This window comes from Pseudorasbora parva, chromosome 4 (assembly GCF_024679245.1).
Source record: "Pseudorasbora parva isolate DD20220531a chromosome 4, ASM2467924v1, whole genome shotgun sequence".
Classification (NCBI taxonomy): domain Eukaryota; kingdom Metazoa; phylum Chordata; class Actinopteri; order Cypriniformes; family Gobionidae; genus Pseudorasbora; species Pseudorasbora parva.
Genome location: NC_090175.1, coordinates 33,442,685 through 33,464,728, shown reverse-complemented (window position 1 = coordinate 33,464,728; position 22,044 = coordinate 33,442,685). Strand labels below are relative to the sequence as shown.

The 22,044-nt window shown below is 38.1% G+C and overlaps 1 protein-coding gene across 6 annotated transcripts in view; it reads right to left on the bottom strand.

The window, feature by feature from the left end:
• Nucleotides 1-22,044, bottom strand: part of snapc3 (small nuclear RNA activating complex, polypeptide 3) — a 90,484-nt gene that overhangs the window by 38,340 nt on the left and 30,100 nt on the right. For 5 of the 6 annotated variants that reach the window (XR_010904765.1, XR_010904762.1, XR_010904763.1 and 2 more), the window contains exons 3-6: nucleotides 12,056-12,137; nucleotides 5,874-5,978; nucleotides 5,630-5,779; nucleotides 5,427-5,509 (exon numbers count right to left, since the gene is read on the bottom strand). Coding sequence is in view for 2 of the 6 variants with exons in the window: in XM_067441593.1 (XP_067297694.1) it covers nucleotides 5,427-5,509; nucleotides 5,630-5,779; nucleotides 5,874-5,978; nucleotides 12,056-12,137 (420 nt within the window). In the remaining 4 variants the exon portion in view is untranslated. The remainder of the gene's footprint in view (nucleotides 1-5,426; nucleotides 5,510-5,629; nucleotides 5,780-5,873; nucleotides 5,979-12,055; nucleotides 12,138-22,044) is intronic. The other variant, XR_010904764.1, reaches the window with a different exon arrangement.

Here is a 22,044-nt window from a genome sequence, read left to right as displayed (position 1 = left end):
CAGTATACTGTTATATTCTATTATATGATTTTGTCATTTCACACGGTGGCCAATTTAAATGTTACCAACTAAATGAGACATACTGAGTTTATAATTAAATGTATTAATTGCGTTTAATTATTGCATCTAAACACAATAGTGTTGTGCCAAGTTTTTTTACGTGAATAAAGGCAAATAGATTTGCACACTTTGCTTAATCACTGGTCTAGTCTGTTAAACTTGTTAGAAGTTCTCGTTTCTAATATGCCCTCGTAGCCTATTTTTTCTCTCATCAAAACCGAATACCATCAGTGGTTGTACATCAAGAGCAGGAACAGTTTTTGTGCATTTTGTTTCGGGATCTGACCGGAACAAATAGAAAGTCTCTGCAACGGCGTTAAGCGTTAGATTAAAGCGCTCGTCTGTGTGAAGACTGCAGGAGCCATGCACGAGAGAAATCTGCTCCACTGATAACAGCGGCAACGAGCGCCTGATCGCCTCTTATTTAACAAACGAATGAAATGATACTCTTATAGTTAACCAGAGATGTTTTGTTTGTATTAGTTAGGTTAATCCGTGAAGCAAGATGTTTTAAAAAAGTGGTGGGGACATGTCCCACCTGTCCCACCCGCAAATTACGCCTATGAGTTAAAAAAATTGGTTGATTGACGCCAATCGGACGTTCATGTTTCATGTTTTTTTTCCGTCTATTTGAAAGTTAGGCTAATAAACATGTTGCATATATGGCCTGATTATGTCATTTTTTTAAAGTTACATAAACTGCTTTCAGGAGTTTTTGACCGGCATATCATCAAAATGTCCGGAAAACGAAACCTCTGCCGGTCACTTTGACTTTTTTTCTAGCGGAAACTCTGATTCTCACTACTCTCACATAAAGTCTGGATGCGTGTCTCTAATTCTGAAATCTTCTCCGTCAGCCTGTCTATTTCCTTACATTTATCACATGTGAAGCTCTGTTCGCCAACGGAGATAGATAAGCTAAACATGTAGTATGCAGTGCAAGTGACAATAACAGGAGAAGAAGACATGGCTTACCGCATTTGTTGATGAATCCAAAACTTACCACACAACTTACTCCACTTACTTTGTTTGATGGAGTCTATTTAATAATCCAACTCACCACAGTTGTCTAATGAACTCAGAAATCAGGAGACCTGAGGGCCGGGACGGAAAGCTACCAGGCTAGCGAAAAGCTAACACGTGGTAGTGATTTAGATTAAAAGCTAGTGATGTCAAATTTAACTTGATAGGCTATATTAAAGGGGGGGTGAAACACTCAGTTTCAGTCAATCTCATGTCAATCTTGAGTACCTATAGAGTAGTATTGCATCCTTCATATCTCCGAAAAGTCTTTAGTTTTATTATATTTATAAAAGAAATATGGGCTGTACCGAGTCTTTCCGGAAAAAAAACGAGCGCATGGAGGCGTATCGTGTGGGCGGTGCTAAAGAATGACGAATGCGCAAAGCGGTGACGTCCTCAAGCGTGGAGAAACCCTTGCTATCGATCTCAGCTAATAGATATGATCTAGAATCAAATTCGGAGGCTGAAATAAATTGAACAGGAACACCAGCAGCAGCAGGACGTCCGTCTCTGTGGTATGTAATGTATTTAGTGACCTGTCAACATTTGTGTGTCTTTACTCGCAGATTATGAGGACATGATTCGGTTTATTGACTATTGTATGCGACTAACCTTAGCAGTCGCAAGCAAAACAGTTTTGCACGTCAGACTAGTGTAACGTTACATATAGAACAACAATGGACTAACCGTTAGCGCATTTGAATGACGAAGCACACGATCGTGTCGTTTACTGATGCTTACTCACGCGACGATAAGCAACAGCACAGACATTTGAAGCAGTTTTACTCACTGGCTGCTTCCAAAGCAGGACCGAACCTTTATCGCTGGGACCGCTCCGTCAAAAACACACTTCTTGGAGTGTGGAGATCCACTTTGCGATGCGACTGAAGCGATGTTGTGAAGGTTTCCGTCATTTCTGCGTTCAAATCGGTTCAAATGCAGCGCTGCCTTCCCGGAATGCTGTGCTGAAGCGTTGAAGTTGCTTAATGTCAAAGTGGAAGAATGAAGTGGAGCGCTGCGCGGACTATAACCGACATAGGTGTTCACGGACGACTGGATCTGCAGCTTGAGAGCAATGTTTATGGGCGTGCATTTCCTCTCTCACTCTAGTCACGCGCGCACCCTAGCGGGATAAGAGCCCGTACGGCCCATACAAGGACCTTCCGGTCTATTAACGTCAAGTTGAGGCATACTAATATTGAGCACCCCCATATTGCCAAAATGGTATGATCCTCATTTCATAACACCCGCGAAGATTCGACCATGAGATCAGTGGGCGAATCCAGTCCTGCATATCGATGCATCGAATCTTCGACTATTAAGGGTCACCCCTATTTAGCAGTATAGATAACAAAGAAAATATATCAAATAGAGATTCAAACGCAGCTATACAGGGCAAAAAACACTGAAGCAGGCAGCAGCAGCAGCAGGTAGACAGGAGCAATCGATCAGGAACAATCAATCAGCCAGGATATTCTGCAAGGCAGCAATACGTTTGTGTTATTGAAGTAACCGATAATATCGATAAAAGTTGTATCCATGTACAGTGTGCAAAAGTTCTGGCTTTATTTGACACAAATCATTTAAAAACGTTTTATGTATACGTCTGTCAACACTGACGTAGCTGTTTTATGTTGGATGTGTGTGTGTGTGTGGGTGTGGGGGGGATCAATTCAATAGTTCATTTATTAACTAATATAAACCTCATGTCCAATTATTGCATACTGAATATAATCAGTGGTTGTATATCAAGAGCAGGGACAGTTTTTTTAAATGCATTTTATTTCCTGATTTCACCAGAACATATTAGAAAGTCTCTGCAAAGGCGTTAAGCGATTAAGCGCTCATCTGTGTGTAGACTGCACATGCACGCGCCGCTGATAACAGCCAGATCGCCTCTTATATAACAAACGAATGAAATGATGCTCTTCTAGTTAACCAGAGATGTTTTGTTTGTATTAGTTAGGTTCATCCGTGCAACAAGATGTTTCAACATTTCAAAAAGTGGTGGGGACATGTCCCTACAGACAAATTACACCTATGTATATCAACAACCCGCAACGATCTGTTGCACACTGTACATGGATACAACTTTTATCGATATTATTGGTTACTTCAATAACACAAACTTATTGCTGCCTTGAAGAACAAGGAGGTGAAGATGATGAAGATGAAGCCGCCACCGCTCCATATTTCTCCTGAGAGTTCATCTTTACAAACTAATACAAAGCATCGCGAGATCATTCCAATATGCGCAGGTCAGACAGGACCTGTCCATCAAAAGCTCTATCCAATCAGAGTAGATCACTGTTAAGCCCGCCCCCATGAGAGGTTTGTGTCAAAACAGCAAATGAAAAACTGAGAAACGTAAGCAAAATCTTTGGCAATGCATTCACAATCCACGATTTGCGAAAACGAATCTTTGAAAAACATTAATAAAGAATGAAGCATACTGAATATACTGTTACATTTGTGCGACTGAGATAATTTTTTTTCATTTTCAATGTGTCTTTTGTAATGGCATTTTTTGATAGTTTCTGAAAAAGTTTCTTTCAGTTTTATAAAGTTTCGTTCAGTTTTATTGAGACAAAGGTAATTACATAGAAGAAAGGACAGGACGCGTTTGCACATAACTTGTAAGATAAATGTTTTTCTAAAGAAAACGTTAACAGTAAATTGTGATGTGCAACAACTTAACATTATTTGTTTGATGGGATTTTTAACCACCTTTTCTTTCATAAGTTTAAAGCATATACTTGTTTGAAACAGCGTTTCTGTCATTGAGGAGAGGACATGTTTACACAGAACTTTTAAGATAAATGTTTTTCTATATAAAACTTACAGTAAATTGTAATGTGTACAATCATTTTCACTTCAAAAACACACAAACAGTCATAAATTCCTTTGAGTGGGGGGTGGATAAAAAAAAGATGTCCAAAACAGGTGTCCAGTCCGACAGGTGGGGTGGGATTTTTTATGAATTTTGAGGGCACTATGAATTTTGTCCTCTGCTGTATGAATCCATTCAACTTCCACATGGTATTAAAATGTGTTTCTGGTGATTGCTGTTGTCAGTGAAACAATGAGGTATTAGTATTATTATTATTAGGTATTACAAACATATTTCAATCACTGAAACTTGGCTCTGTCAACAAAAGTTATCTGGGGTTGAAATAAGAGGGAAGGTTCTTGCCTAAATTCAATCACAAGAGATTAAGGGAGACACATTGGGAATGAAACGCAATGGGAATGAAATCTCAATGAACTTTTCACATTAATTAAAAAAAAGGAAAAAAAAAGAAGCAGAAATATCACATTGGCTTAAAGTATCCAGACCAGTAAATCAGTACTTATCTGAACCTTTGGCAGTGAATATTGGCTAAAAAGTATTTTTGCATATGATGCATCAGGTTATATGGGAAATGTCAGTGGACATCCATTTTCAGGTCTCTACAGACATGTTCTATTAGGTTCAAGCCAGGGTCTGAAGCTCTGCAAGCAGTTGTTTTTAACTTATGGCTTGGATTTTGCCCTGAAATGCATCTTGAGCAATTAGACCATATGTAGACATGTCAAGTCAACTTAATTTGCCAACTTAACTAACCTAATTTGTCAGATTTCAACGTAAGCGTAAAAAGATTCTCAAATGTCCAAAGAAGAACTAGAGAAATGGATCCAACTGAGGTAAATTTCAAGCATCATAAAGTGTCTGAATATGTCTAATGTGATATTTTAGGTTTGCCTTTTAATACATTTGCTTTGTGAACAATATTTGAAAGAAACAGGCCTTTTGTGTAAATAGAAAAGGGCTTAGGACTTTGAGTTCAGCTCATGAAAAATGGGGGCAAAAACAAAAGAGTTGTGTTTATAATTTTGTTCAGTTTACTTTCTGAATACACTGTATATATAAATGAGTGATTTTGTGAAAATAAAGATGAATATTGATGACAACATTTTAATTTGTGACTTGTTCACTAAACAATAATGAGTGTAAATGTGACGCTTTGTCTTTCATATCTGGAGTTTTCCTCTATTATTTTTTGTAACTTGTCTTCTAAGACTCCCAGATATACTGCAATATCAGATTTTATTTTTATTTTATTGTTGTTAAAAAAGCCTAGCCAGGGACTGGGACTGCAAATGAGCTTTTGGCTAGAAGCCTGTATGTGGAGCATTGGCTGCTTGAAATTATAGCAATGTTCTTCAGCATTGTCCCTGTTAAATAAACTAATAATCTTTTTTTTTTTATGCTGCCTTATATATTTATATATTAATATTACAGCATTAGAATCTTAGAATATATTAGCATTTAATATAGTATTATCCTACACATTAGGTCTTACATGCTGATGTCTTGACATTCTGGGAACCGCGTGTCATTGAAGAATGTTCCATTGAAGAAAAAGAAAGCAGACTTGTAATGATCCTAAGAAAAAAAGAAAAAAAAAACAATATTCACTTTTTAGCTGTATGTTTGCTATCTTTGCCAATGTCAGTTTGGCCCTGCTCAAATGTGTGTAACATTCTGTGTGTGTTTGTTTCTAACCTTGCTGATGAACTGTGGTACCATGTCTGGAGTGTTGCTGAACTCTCCAAACACCTGCAGGTCACTGACGCAGCAAATTGCATCCCTAAGATCACTTAGCCTCTGAGAGCCCAAAACATGCAGAGTCTGATATGCCCTCACATGCTTAAACTGGCACAAAAGATAAACATTCAATAATTGGAGAAGCTTACTGAGACTCATATATATTGATAAATGAAATGAAACTTATATGTCAAATACATACCCGCTGAAACAGAATGGGATACATAATATTAAAGGTCAATACGATTTCTCCTTCAGGGATCAGGTCTCTGGGGTTATCAGGCTTCTTACCCACAGATATCATCTCCTGCATGAATAAGACATGGATTAAAACCCTGGACACACCAAAGCTGATAGCCGGCCATCGAGCATTGCCAGGCTGTTGTTGTGCATCCATCAGCTTCATTTTTTTTTAATGCATGTTCCACACTGTTGGCTCTAGTTTAACTAAATTTAGTTTGTTTGTTAATAAGAGGTGATCTGTTGCTGGAATGTATTTGAAATCATGCTGCATTCTTTGGTGCCGTTATCGGTGGCAATAGGAGACTGTGTTCATCTCTGAGTACTTCAATGTCAAACAAATGAGAGAAAAACAATAGTTCTACAACCAAGCTATGCCAATGAGCACACAAGTAAAAACGGAACTGGATAAAGCAAACAAACAACGGAGTAAAGAGGGAAAAATAAGGCCCTAGTCATTCTTGTCATTTCATCTTATTTGAACTGTAGATTATTTTATTAATTAAAAGAAACAATGTGCTGCGCTGGCGGAAACAACATGAGACCATAATAGCTTACGCGACTGTCAAGACATGGCTCGCTCAGGTTTATAGAGTCCAGCAGCAGCAAGCGATTCTTCAGCTACTAGAGTTATGGACTTTTTACCATGGGTTCCTTCATTCGTTTTCTCTGACCAGGTATCTATCTGTTTGCGAAATGACCAGGAGTAGGCTTAAATGTATTCCGAGATTCTTTCGAGACGTATTTAATTCCGATGCTCAAACAAATCAATTCAGAAGGTGGTCTGGAAGCATTTCAGACAAAACCGGACAAGTGTAAATGTATCTGGTTGTTTAAACTATGTGTGTAAATTTTACTCCTGGCAAATGGTTAAAAAATATACGTGAGAGCGTGTTATGTTGTAGTCAGATAGATATGATGGTGCTACAGCAACACACATTGCCGCAAATGGGTAAAGCAAGCCAACGCAAAAGGCCGTAAATGAAACTTAAAATAAGTCTAAAATGCTCAAAAACAAAATGATCTTTAATAAAAAATAATAAATGATCTTACCAGTGCTTAGGTCGCTCTCTCATATTCCGGTCTTTGAATTTGAAAGGAGCTGCTGAATAAAATGGATCTTGAATCTTTTGCTTTTGTTGCTGTGAACTCCATTAAATATACACTATACCGCGGGAATTGAAGATCTGATTTATAGGCTATTCATTTTGCAGAAGGTAAATAAGACAAACTGCAAGTTCTATTTTTTTTATTATTATTATTTGTTTAGATTGTTTAGCTCGTTTCGTTTGGAGCAGCATCATCCTGCCTCAGCTCTTAAAAAATGCCTTTTTACTGTGGAGTAATATGCCTATTATAGTAGGCTAAATTAACTAACATTGTGATGCTTCAAGTGTTATACCTATTTGCTATAATACATCTATTTAATGTACCAGCGTGAAACAGAGAGCTTAAACCACTTGACTGTTTCTCAAAAACAGGTATGCCAATATTATAAAATATTATTTATTGAACAATAATAGCCAATATAAATGTTACATAAAAATATATATTAATAAGTTATAAATTGTATTTTGGATGCCTTATCTAATTTGTGTTGGAAAAAAAATCCTTAAAATATAAGCATTGGTTTTAGTGCAAAAAAAATATTAGACTACAGTATAATTATAATAATAATTGCAATAAAATAATTTGTAACTAGATAAAATGAGAATTTACATTTTATAGATTAATCTTTTTTGTTATAACATCTGTGCACTGAAATGTCTTGGATTTTTCTATAATTTTTTTTGTTAATATTCTTATGTAAATCATGCAATGACTGGCAAATTTAAATGTGCTGCACTTTATTTGTACCATTTTGTTTTATTGGCATATTTTTATTTATCTGTTTAAAATTTTGCATTATTATCAATGAGAACTTTAATTGTAGTCTTTGAAAAAAAAGTCCTGGAATTTCAATTTACATTATCTCTACTTACAATGAAAAAGCTGTTATCATTTAACTTTTCTGTTGTTGTTCCAAACTCTTTGTTAGACATTCAAGTTAATGTTTCTTTTGTTAAAAAAGTGAATAGTGTATAAGGAACATTATGCTTAATATCTCCTGACTTAAGGTTAACATTAACACCTCCCTTTGTGTTTAACAGAGGAAAGTTTAACAGTCATACTAGCCTCTAAATCTAGACGCACCCTAGCGGCAGCAAATCTAATCTGCCGCGAGTATCGTCTAGCAACTCTCAATACACTTCTGAGCTGTAAACGCAAAACTCGGGTCGGGCCAATCACATCGTGTATAGAGTCGGTGGGCGGGGCTTAACATAATGATGGCCGAGCTGCGCTTGCATGCTTTTCTAGTTAACACAGAAGCTGACGAACGGCCGTCTTTCGAATCAGCTTTGACCGCGACTCTGGAATACTTGTAGTTAAGCTTTTCTCTGAGAAAAGAACAAAGAATGGCACTGAAGTCATTCGTAAGAAGGGAAGATGTATTCTGAGTTTTGCCGACCGGATACGGCGAAAGATTAATCTGTCAACGAGCTCTGCTTCACCTTCGTTGTTCTGGTTGGTTGTAGCACTATCTTATTGTGTGCAGAGGGAGTTTGAAAGACAACCGTTTATCCCGCCCCTTGGATTGAGCCCTGTCAATGATGAGTTTCCAGACCAAACATCTTGATGTGGGTCTGGCTTGTCAGGCTAAAGTCATACAGATTTAGATTGGAATAATGCAAGGATGAGTAAATGACAGATTTTTCTTTTTTGAGAATTACCTCTATCATATTGCTTTTTGTATTGTGTGAATAAATACAATGACTGACAAATGTTGTGTGTAGTATAAATTATTAGTACTACATATGTTTATGTAGTTTAATAAAATTGAAACAAACAGAGGTAAGGCCTACAGGTAAGGCGAACCGTAAAAAGCGTTATTAATAAGCTGAATATTAAAAGATTTACAGAAATATTATAACCTGTGACTAGCCTTAACGAATTATAAAGAGATCTAAAAAGACCACAATATATTTTTCTTACTGTAGTTATTATAATGTTGTTTTTATATTAACGATTAAAAAATAAAATAAAAATATTGATCACAGCATGTGAAGTGAAGAACCAGTTTGGACGTGGTAAGTACGTTTCTACAACATTGGGAGGAGATATAGGACGTGGTAAAGTGATAAAAACGTTATAAATACGTTGTGAAAAAACGTATAACATGAAAAAAACATCTGTCGTATTAAATACGTTGGATAAAAACATTATTGCGACCTTTTCACAACGTGATTAAAAAAACGTTTTTATAACATTCCTGTGTTTGCTGGGCATGGATTTTATTATAGACAATTCAAGAGTTGATTTGAGATCACTGTCATCCACTGGTCGCTTGGTGGTCACTTAAGAAAATGTTAACTTTAATTTAACAAACAAAAAAATGCTCTAAACATTTTTCTAAATTAACTTAACAAATAAACAAAATGAAATATAACTACTTCGACAGTAAAAACAAAATTGAACTATTTTAATGGCTGCAACAATGGAAGCCAAAAATAAAAACACAAAAAATCACGATATTTTATAAGCTGTCGGACAAAACCACATTAAACAACCAAGCATTAAACAAGGCTTCAGATGGCACTGATGCCCGGGGAATACAGAGATGCCTCGCTAGAGAGGCCAGCCTCTGGAAGCGATTTTCATTTGCTTTCCTCCGCCAGTCAGGAGCTTGTACTGCTGTAGGCTATTGTAATACCGCATAGCTTATTTTGCACGTAGCTTTGTCACCCTTTCTGTCGAAATAGTCCCACACAGTATGCACGCCCCCCAGGTTTATGTTTGGGGTGGTTCAATAAACAAACAGACACCCAATAGTGGTCAGCTTAACAAATGTATTTAAACACACACCATAGACCATTATCATGCTCCATTGATAAATTAACTATATATGATGGTGTTGTTTACTGATGTTTACTTACGTGATGATAGCCAACAACATAGACATATGAAGCAGTTTGAAACTTCTTTGGTAACATTGTTGATTTGGTAAAGCCCTGTGAGAGTTATAAAAACTCTCAGAAGAGAGTTTATGGGCAGTAAGAGTAGCGCTTATGGGCATCGTGCATTTGCTCTCTCGCTCTGGTCCAGTCACTCGCTGAAATGAAAGAGAAGCGTTCTAATTAAGGTGGTACATGAAGACAGTAAACTGAAGAACTGAAGAACTGAAGACTTTTTATTTCAGACCACTGAAATTGGTCTTGATTTTTTTTTTTTTATTATCTTTGCAACTGTTTTAATTATCCTTGTTTTTAATTCATACACATGGTATTTCTTTATCTTATGCATATGCTACCACTATTTTACTTAATTTATATGTAAAGCACATTGAATTGCCATTGGGTATGAAATGTGCTATACAAATAAACTTGCCTTGCCTAGAACCTGGAAACCATCAGACAAGGAGTTTTTACAAGGAGGGACAGAGCAGTGTATAATAAAGGTAAAATATATATTTAAAAAAATGCAATTTTTTTTAAAAAACACGTTACATGTCACATGAACACGTTACAGTGCACCCAACAAACACAATCAAGCCTTCGGAATTGTGTTTTAACACCCCTTTAATGTGTTTAAAGCTTAATTTTTTCATCAGACACTAATTTCAGACTTTAATTTATCAATTCCGTTTCAGGTTTTTAAAAAAACAACAAATTATGTCATTAAGTGTAACCACTTATACCCATTTCTTTGGGGGGGGGGGACCATAAACCAGACCATAAACACTGCTCTCAAGCTGCAGATCCAGTCGTCCGTGAACACCTATGTCGGTTATAGTCCGCGCAGCGCTCCACTTCATTCTTCCACTTTGACATTAAGCGACTTCAACGCTTCAGCACAGCATTCCGGGAAGGCAGCGCTGCATTTGAACCGATTTGAACGCATAAATGACGGGAAGCTTCACAACATTGCTTCAGTCGCATTGCAAAGTGGATCTCCACACTCCAAAAAGTGTGTTTTGGAGCGGTCCCAGCGATAAAGGTTCGGTCCTGCTTTGGAAGCAGCCGTGGAGTAAAACTGCTTCAAATGTCTGTGCTGTTGCTTATCGTCGCGTGAGTAAGCATCAGTAAACGACACGATGGCGTGCTTCGTCATTCAAATGCGCTAACGGACTCTATTGTTGTTCTATATATAACGTTACACTAGTCTGACGTGCAAAACCGTTTTGCTTGCTACTGCTAAGGTTTAGTCGCATACAATAGTCAATAAACCGAATCATGTCCTCATAAACTGCGAGTAAAGACATACAAATGTTGACAGGGCACTAAATACAGTACATACCACAGAGACGGACGTCCTGCTGTTGCTGTTTCTATTTCAGCCTCCGAATTAGATTCTGGATCATATCTATAAGCTGAGATTGATAGCAAGGGTTTCTCCACGCTTGAGGACGTCACCGCTTTGCGCATTCATCATTCTTTAGCTCCGCCCACACGATACGCCTCCAGTCGCTCGTTTTTTTCCGGAAAGACTCGGTACAGCCCATATTTCTTTTATAAATATAATAAAACTAAAGACTTTTCGGAGATATGAAGTTGTGTTTCACCCCCCCTTTAAGTCTACCCATTTCTTAAGTGTACCCACAACACAAAATGTGTATCATTTTAAAGCTCAGAAACTCATGTGTACCACTGGCGGGTGCCATTTAGCAACGAATAAACATTTTTCAAAACTACTGCCTTGATCAACACAAAAAGGTGTCATTTAATAGCCTGACAAGCCAGACCCACATCAAGATGTTTGGTTCGGAAACTCACCATTGACAGGGCTCAATCCGAGGGGCAGGATAAACGGTTGTCTTTCAAACTCCCTCTGCACGGTGTACACGCATTAGGAAAGCGCTACAACCAACCAGAGCAACGTGAAGCGGAGCTCATTGAAAGATTAAACATTCACCATATCCGGTCGGCAAAACTCTGAACACATCTTCCCTTTTTAAGAATGACTTCAGTGCTGTTCTTTGTTCTTTTCCCAGAGAAAAGCTTAACTCCAAGTCTTCCAGAGTTGCGGTCAAAGCTGATTCCCTACCTTAAGAGTGTAAATGTAACATTCAGATGGTGTGTTGTAAAGGCTTACTCACACTAAACATACCATTTCACTAGCATAGACTTCATGTCTGTCAAGAGTGTCTCTGGTCAGAGTTTCTTTATAATCTTGTCTTCTCTTGCGTAATCTGAAAAAAAAAAAAAAAAACAGCATACTTGATATTTCCAACAAGTTTAATAAAATCAAAATAAATTCAGCAGTAAACATAGTTGGTGATTTGAAATTCAGATTTCTTTTGGCTATAAATCTGCACATTATTCTTATATTATTTGTAAACATGCAAATAATATAATGTCATTCTTCATGAGTTGTGAATTCAGGTGATTCAGGAAATCCAGTGTCATCTTGACCTGCTTGATTTGTGAATTTTGTGAAGAGCACGCCCCCATGTTTTGCTGTATTTTTTCTCATGAAAAATCCAGCAGCTCCAGCAAAATACAAAAAACAAACAAAACAAAAAAAACCTTCCCAAACACAGATGCCTTATATTGATAAAATAAAACAGTAAAAGACATTTATAATTTTACAAAATATTTTCATTACAGATAAATGTTAGTCTTTTGAACTTTCCGTTTATCAAAAATGTATCCCTCTGGGTTAAATCTATGATTTATCAAATACTCCTGAAAAAATGACAACTGTTTTCAACATTTATAATAATAAGAAATGTTAACCAACCCTCTGCTAGCTGTCTCACGTCACTGGAGTCAGCTAAATCCCAGCACATAGAGACTCTTTCACCTAGATAATCACATATAGACTATGTCTGTTCCCCAATTAGTAAAAATTTAATTGATGTCCAACACATAAAGAACAGATATAATACAGATGGACCAATGATAAAGCTCAGGTTGCTGAATATTTGACCCCTTTCTCCAAAAGCGCTTATTGTTAATTATATGATTAAAGATCATAACCTAGATGTGCTGTGTTTGACAGAAACCCGGTTAAAACCTGACGACTATATTACTTTAAATGAGTCCACAAGGGTTGCAGCTATCGATTCTTTTAGTAATCAGCAGGGTTCATACACCTTTTCCAAGGTCAAATTCAAGCACTTTCAAGGTCCATTTTAAAAGGGTCATATAATGCCATTTTTGTACACTAGGGTGCGTCTAGATTTCTAGGCTACCTGCCTGATGTTGAGCCCCTTTTAAAAAGGCCATTTTAAAAAGCCACGGCAAATGCAAGCGCACCAGCTAAACAAATGCAGCAGCAGTTACACAGAAAAGAGAACGTTTCTAGAACGTTTTCATAACAGTTAAGTTGTTTACATTATATTTAGTTGTGGTTGCACAGTCTATAGTTCCACAGCTGGGTGATTTCAGTTGACTTTTGCCGTGCGCCTGGGCTTCGTTTTCTTGGACGAAAACGAAGAATTGACATCTGGTCACATTTCACATATGACAACAAGGACAACAAGACCGCCTGGTGCAAAAATCGCTGGGATAAACACCACCAACTTGAAGTGACATTTACAGACGACTCATCCAGAAACACATGCCAAGGTAAGCATGCACACAAGTTTATTTTATCAGATAAACAACCGTGTTTCCGCTAACTGCTAAACTTGGAAAAACACGTCTGAACTGTATTGATTAGACGATTGTCTCACTGAATTAATTTGAGTATAATATTCAATAGGGCTGAACGATATTCTGTTTTAACATCGACATCGCGATGTGCGCGTGTGTGATAGTCACATCGCCGGTTTATGTGATGTGAAGGGTCGTAGCCCATGGTGTATTAAGAGAACGGTAGCACACATAACGGTAGTAAACACGAGTTTGTTGCTGGAGGGACATGCCTGTTCCTCATGCCTGCACAGTGATTGGTTTGCTGTGCCGCTGCTCACCGCTCACAGCCAAACATTCACTGCTAAAATGCGCGACGAAGAGGATCCGAAGAGGGAAAAAAAAAAAAGGTTCGTACCAGAAATCATCTTTTTGGGACTATTTTGGCTACATAAAGGAGGATGTTGACCAAAAAGAGCTACTTTGCATGGAGTGTCTTGTGGCCACAAAACAAGAAAACCACCAATTTGTCTGATCACTTAAAACGGCACCACAAAGCTCTTTACGACTAATACTAAGCAGGGCTCGACATTAACGCTTGTCCGGGACATTTGGGTGTTTTGAAGGGACAAGTGAAAGAGAATTTTACTTGACTGACGGACAAGAGGCGAGCCTGATTAAAACAAAAAATAACTAGCGAATCACCAAAATGCAAGAATGTTTGTGCATTAATTTAGTGTAAGTGGCGATGGATTGTAGATAATAGTGTTGTCACGATACCAAAATTATGACTTCGATACGATATCAGACTAAAATATCGATATATCGATACTAAATCGATACCACAGTAAAAAAATAAATAAATAAGATAAGATGCTTAATATGACAACAGAACTTGTTATTATTCATTGTTATTTTTTACTAAAAATTAATGTGGCCAGCATGTTCCTTAGGGTTGGGCATCGTTTTGATTTGAACAATTATTGATCAATTGATCAATTACTATTAAAATTATCTCACAAATTTTTGCTATCTCAATGTATTTTTTACAATGGGGTAATTGTGTTGCAATAGCTTACACACAGCACAAGAAAGCTTGATTTCGAATGGTAAATTGAATTAAAAAAGACGAGTAAACAGTAATAAAATAAGAACAAATAAACAGATTACAAACAATAGCACAAATAAATGCAATAGAATAGAAGATACAAATTAAACAGACTGCTTTATTTTTTCAGATAGTTCTAACATTCAGATAAGAAACTGAATTAAAAAAATGCATAGTAATTACATTTAAAACAACATTGGATAATGTTCTTTGTAAAAAATTCAATAGCGTACAGATGAAACTATTAAAGTTACACAAGTTGATCAGTCAAGAGCAGTTGATCGTGTCTTTTTGTAGTTTGAATAGCAAATGACTGCGGTCCCTTTAAGACTAACAGACGCATGGATCCTAAACACTGTTCCTGTTAACGTTACTCGTTCTTCCTGAACTGTTTGCGACTGTGTTTACATTAATACTCTTCCAGATGTGCACTGATAATTCTTTGAGTGTATTTGACCAATAATAAGCTGGAAAAGGAAGCAAATGTTTGCACTTGTATCATGTCAGAGGCGGCTTTATTACGGTAGGCTATGTGTGTGCGCTTCAGATGTGGAGCACGAAATCTGCGGGGATTAGTAGAATTAATTTATGTGCAATCCCGCGCGAAATTCAGACCGATCACTCACTAACACTAACACACTGTCATGAGGAAAAAGTCCAGCAGAACGCGCGTTCGCCCGCTTCGCCGTGCTCAGAGGTTAACCGGGCTGAGGGAGAATATGCCGGTGTGTGTCAACTCGCTGACGGTCAGAGAGGAGAGCGCAGCTGATATCGATACTGTAAAAACTGAGAATCGTATCGTTTCAGATATTCCAGTATCGATATATATCGAAATATCGATATTTTTGACAACACTAGTAGATAATGATAATGAACTGATGATAATAAGGTCACGCTGTTGACGCTCCCGACTGAAAATGACACTGATTTCACATGACAGTTTCATAAACAACTAATTAACATTCCCTTAAAGTCACTTACATTTTAGATGCAATATTTAGTGTTTTTGTTCTATTTCAGCAGTGAAAATCATTCACAGCAGACCCGTAACACGTCTTACTCATAGCAACAAGTGTGAACGATTCAGCGTTTGAATGAACGACTTAGTGACTCACTCATTAAGACAGTCACCTGCTGCCACCTACTGGAGGTTTAGTTTCATGTTTGCAAATACTTTCCAACATTTCTTTTTGTCACTTGTAATGATGCTTGCTTATTAGGTAAATTATTAATTTTCACTATTATTAATTTTAATTATTAATTAATTTTAAAATCATAATTTTCTCAATATCGCAATATATATTGTTGGGGGAAAAAATATCGCAATGTAATTTTTTTCCAATATCATGCAGCCCTATAATATTCAATGTCCTCAAATTGAATCAAATGTGTACTAGTATAACGTTAGTAGATGTTGTGGTGTTGTATATGACTGGACTGTGTGTGTGTGTGTGTGTGTGTGGTGTGTGTGGTGTGGGTGTGTGCGTTCGTGGGTTTGTGAGATCTGATGAGATCGGGGCAAGAAAGAAAATAAATCACAACTTGATTCCCCCTTTATTCACCCTCACAGATACAGAAGACGTATGATGACAAAGATGACCATGGGCCAAGTGGAAATAAAGCTAGTGCTGCTAGTGCAACCCAGCAGCAGGCCATCTCTACAGCTGTCCTATGTTCTTCAAAGTACAAAATCGAATCGCAGGAACAACAGACCAAGGAGCAGGCCATAGCTAGATGGATTGGATGCACAGGTTTACCACTCACAACAATTGAAGATGAGGACTTTGTGCTAATGATGGAGATAGTGGATAGGAGACTAACAGTTCCAAAGAAAACTAAAATGAGCAATTTGTGAACATGAAAGACTAAAATTCAAAGAGAGACTGGCTGCTGCCCGGAGAGTATCCATTGGCCTTGACTTGTGGACAAAAAAAGGACTGACAGCCTCATTCCTCGCTATAAGTGCATGCTACTTTTGTGTTGAGCTAAGTAAACCTGTACATATATTGTTGGCCCTTGAGCAAGTAGCTCACCCAACCAATGCACAGTTTAGTAAGGCATGTGTGGACAAATGTATGCAAGAGTGGGCCATACCAAAGCAGAAGATCCTGAAGGTAATAATGGACAATGGGAGTAACATGGTGGCAGCCTATAAAAACACCACAGCAGAAGAAACCAGCTCAAATGGATTGATGACCATTTAAACTTCACTGACCACATTACTGCAACAGCAGGGTCCTGCAGATTTGCTTTACACAACTTTAGAAATATTAGACCCTTCCAATCAGAAAAGGCTGCACAACTCCTGGTTCAAGCTCTTGTTCTCTCCAGACTGGACTAATGTCCATGTAATGACTAATGTGTAATGCTCTTCTCTATTGTAATGCTATATGTAAAGCTGGCCTTGCAGCATGCACTATCAAAACCTTGCAGCTGATCCAGAATGCAGCGGCGAGAGTGGTCTTTAATGAGCCGAAGAGAGCGCATGTCACGCCTCTCTTCATCAGACTGCACTGGTTGCCAATGGCTGCTCGCATCATATTCAAGGCACTGGTTCTCGCCTACAAAGCAACCACTGGCTCTGCACCAATACACCTAAACTCGCTTGCTCTGACCTACACACCCTCCAGAAGCTTGCGTTCTGCGAGTGAGCGACGCCTCGTGGTTCCATTCCAAAGACATGAAATCACTCTCACTGAAATTTTCCTGGACCGTTCCCACCTGGTGGAATGAACTCCCGATCTCAATTCTTTTTCAATTGTACCTGGCCAATAAAGAATAGCACTTAACTATCCATAAAAAAAAAAAAAAAAAGTGTGTACTGTGCTTAATTAACTGAGACTTCTTACAGCTCTTACAGGTTGTTGGCCTTGTTTGTTTCGTTGCTTCTATTGCTCTCCCCTTTTTTGTAAGTTGCTTTGGATAAAAGCTTCTGCTAAATGATTAAATGTAAATGTAAATCTCTGAGGACGACTCCCCTGGTGCCATGATGGAAAGTGACTCTGAAATTGATGACCAGCATTGAGCCATGTTTTATTCTTTAACATGAGTCAATTATCACATTAATGATTTTCCCCCTGCCACATACTACATATATACAGACACATACCAGCCAATTTATTAGGTAGTTTAGACTTTTTTTCTTCTTGTTATTAGGTACCATCATGTCGATATGGAAATGGACCGGACACCGTGGGTGGTGCATACCATACAACTAGTGACATGGGATAGGACAATTTGCTTAATGCTTACTAATGAGTGGCAAAGGCTTTCATCATTGCATGACTTACTGCTGCCTTTTGCAGAACATACTAAAACCCTCCAGAGTGAAACTACATTAATGTCCCTAGTGGTTCCTGCCCTTTTTGATTTGCTGAGCCACCTAACTGACTTTGCAAAGAACATTCGGTACAGAGACCTCGTCACTCTTGCAGAGAAAATGAGATCAAATCTGAACCAGCGTTTTTCTTGCCTCTAAGATTGCACCAATGAAAAGTTCTCAGCACTTGCAGCAGCTGCCTGCTTTGTTAACCCAACTGTCTGTGAAATCCTTGTTAATGTTGATGTGGCTGATGGAAATATCCAGGAACTGCTGAAACAGGCAGAATACTATGTGGTCAAATGCACTTTCCCACACACAAGACAGGAGGACCAGTCTGAAGATGATGCAGAAGAAGAGGTTACTGAGGAACCAGAAGCAGCGCCATCCTCAAAGCAGCCGGTGTTTAGGTTCCTCTCAAAATGCCTCCACAATCAGAAAACCTTCACAACTAGCATCAGATCATCAAGTACAAGGAAGAACTTTCACATCCCATCACTGAGGACACAGGGACAGACTTCTGGCTGGCAAAGAGTGATAGTTTTTATCACAATTTAAAACCTTTTTAAAGGTGGATGACGCGCGTGCAACAGTGAACCGAGCGTTTGGAAACAAACGTCAACTAGATATTCGCACTACTGGATAGATAGTGCGCGTATCAAGTGCACGCGACTAAGACGTCTTTCCGCGCTCATTGCCAAAGGAGTCCTTTGAATGTGGCAAGCCGAATGGGTCAGAATTACACTATAGATGAATCGCGTTTACAGTCAAACGCCATAAAACACGGCATTTAAAACAGTATTTGCGCCACAAAATACGGCGTTGTGATTACAAACGCCTTAAAAAACGTGCGAAAAACATCAAGGACGCCGTATTTTACGGCATTTTAGTTTGCCTGAAAAGCGCCGCTTTTTACACCGTTCATTCTGCCATATGATGGCAAAAATAACGCCGCTTTGGTTGCAAAGAGCGCACGTTATTTACGCCGTTTTGCTTGTAGTATAATGAGCCACACCCAGCGATTTTCACAGCCAGTCATTTTAAACTGTTCTCACCCAATCCATGATGAACTAAGTCAGACCAGACAAGTTCAGCACGGATCATTTTAGCCAAAGGAGTGACTTTGATAGGGCATTTTCATCTACAATAGCCTATAACTCTGGATATTTTTATATTTACTAACATTAAACATATGAAAAGATCACAACTCGTTATCATACTTTAATGTAACTTTTGCTAAGATTTCATATTCAGCAATTATCTTACCCCCTAGGCCTATTCAACTTGTTACACACTTTTTAAGTTGGAATAGCCTAAATAACTGGATGTTATGTTTCCAAAACGAGAAATCGTCACTAATATAAAAGAACCCGTCCCAGATAGTGTTTACAAGCGGTGCAGCAGTTGATATAGTGTCTGACTCCATAGCCTACCGAAATGCTCGCCGGTTCGTGCCCCGCTCTTTACAGGTCTGGTTTGAAAGAGTTTAGCCCATTTGCTAAATAAGATATAGGCTATTTTAGTTGACCCCCACTCTAGAAATAATCCTTTAAAATGAATGATATTCAGAACAGAACAAGAATGAAATATATACATACACAGGGTTTTTCCTACATTTACATTTTTTTGGCGGCCGCCAAAGCAAATTTTTGTCCTGCCAAAGCCTTATTTGATGAGTTATTGTGATTTATAAATTGATGTAGATTACTAATGCGCGCGGCTCTCTGCTCGTTCTGACACTCAGTTAACGTGCGCCCTCGTTAACTGAGTGAAGGAGAACGAGCAGAGAGCCGCGCGCTCTCTCTGTCTTCAAAACCATCACCGTTCTCTCTCTTTCTCTCGCTTGAGAATTGCACTCCCGCGGCACTCACGGAACCCAACGCATATAGAGTGCGGTGCGGGACTAGTTTTGATGGCTGAGTGCGGGCGGTAGCTACTCGTGTGTGTGTGGATTTCGGGAGAATAAAACTATTTGCATTAACAGAGCAAAATAAAAAAAATCTAAAAAGAAAACATCTAGAAACAAATCAAATGTTATAAAATAAAAACAAATTACAGTTGGAGGCAGAGTATAACACATTTTTGCCGCGTTGTTAGGGCTGGACAATAATTCAATATCAATATATATCGCGATATAATTTTTTTCAATAACGGTGATATGATTTTTAAACACATTTCCGATATTTCGATATGACTGACGTTCAGGGCGCATGCCATCAGAAAGAGCAGAACACGATTGGCTTCTTGCATGATGACGTAGGCCTACACCACGGACACGCTGCCAGTGCTCAGCAGTAGTAGGCTGATAGATCCAACGCGGCACGTTTTAGCTACAAAGAGAGTTTCCCTGACCGCAACACAAATGTGACTGAACAAGCTTCCACAAGTAAGGAGAAATAAATAGTTGATAAGAGAAGAAAGACTAACTTTCTTTAGTGGCGTGGAAGTGGTTCGTCTATCTAAAGCACTATTCGCACGGGATTAGTATTATCTAGGGACCTCTGTGATTTAGAAATTACTCCTCCACATCTGAGTTTTGCGTGGCGCATTCGCACGGGATAAGCAAAGCCTGTGATTTTACTCGAATTTACTGACTTCTCCCGGATATGATGTTCGTTATGGATAGCTGTATGAAATCATAAACAGGCATCGATATCGTTTTGATTATTTTACAGTAGCCTAATAAATAAATAAATATAATTTCGTTCAGTTAGCGAACAGACGCCATGAACTGATCAGCTCAGACCAGCGGCAGGAATCAGATTTCATTTATCACGAGTAGGAAGCTGACAATAGCCTACGGCGGAAGATTCAGTTTCAAAACTAAATGTAAAAGCGCCTATTTAAACAAGATTGTCATTGTACTATACTGTTCTGTTCTGTTTTTCATTCAGAACAGTATTGATGTTAATATTAAACACACCATTCAATCAGATTACTCTCAAATTGATACTCATTCTAAAGTGAAAGTATAATCCGTGTGGGCGCGGCTGCACGGGAATTAACGGTGCGCATTATGAATGCAGACTTTATTCTTCGTGAAAGATAAAGATAGAAATGCTCACAGGGAGAAAAAAAGCTTGCAAAAAGTATATACAATCCCCCTAATCCTGGCCAAATCACAGAGATGTCGATTCGCACGGGACTAATGTTATCACAGGACCTCGGTGTTCGGCGAAATATGGTAGGTAGGCTAATTTGCGGGGGACAGACATGGCCGATTCGCATGGGATTAAGATCACAGACATTCTCTGCAATTATTACAAATCACCAGAGGTCCCCAGATAATACGAATCCCGTGCGAATGGGGCTGATATTAAACTTGTGCCGGAGAGGTGCCGACTAGGGGTGTAACAATACATCGACATAGATGCATCAATCTAATGTCTAACAATACGATGCCAAGCGTTACAAATAATCCATGTAGACTATTTATGTAAGAGGCAAGTGGCACATTTGTTTTAATACTTTCCACATTTGCACACAATGTCATGTATTAACACCAATGCGTTCATTCTCGTTTAAATTACCTTTCAATGCTTGTGAAAGACGGTCAAACATGGCTTCACGATAATGTATCATTTGCTCGTGTTTAAAGCCTTGCAAAAAGCAGCGTGCACTCATCTCAAACAGAGCACAAATAGGCCACTGAATTGAGTCTTATTTTTTTTTTTTTGTGCATCAGTAGATAAAGGTCTATAGTTTTGCATAAAAGGAGAATATAGCGCTATGAATCGTTCTTCACTGAAATTTATAACTTAAAAGAAAATGCTCAATAAACTGCGTCTGCGAAGTGAGAGTCTTGTTTATTTGATGGTGATTTCACATTTCTTGTTCGTATAAAGGCTAAATACAAATAAAAGGTGAACATTCATTTATTTGTACCGTTTTTTTTTCTAAAATATTATATAGTTTTATAGGAGGAGGTTTCATAGACTTGGCAAATTAATTTGTAAGTTTGTAGGTACAGAAATCCTTTGTGGCAGTTCTTGGTAGTTTTTCTAAAGCTTTTATATAGTTCATATCGATATCGAAATTATATCGTATCGACCAAAATTAAGAAATATATCGTGATATAAATTTTGGCCATATC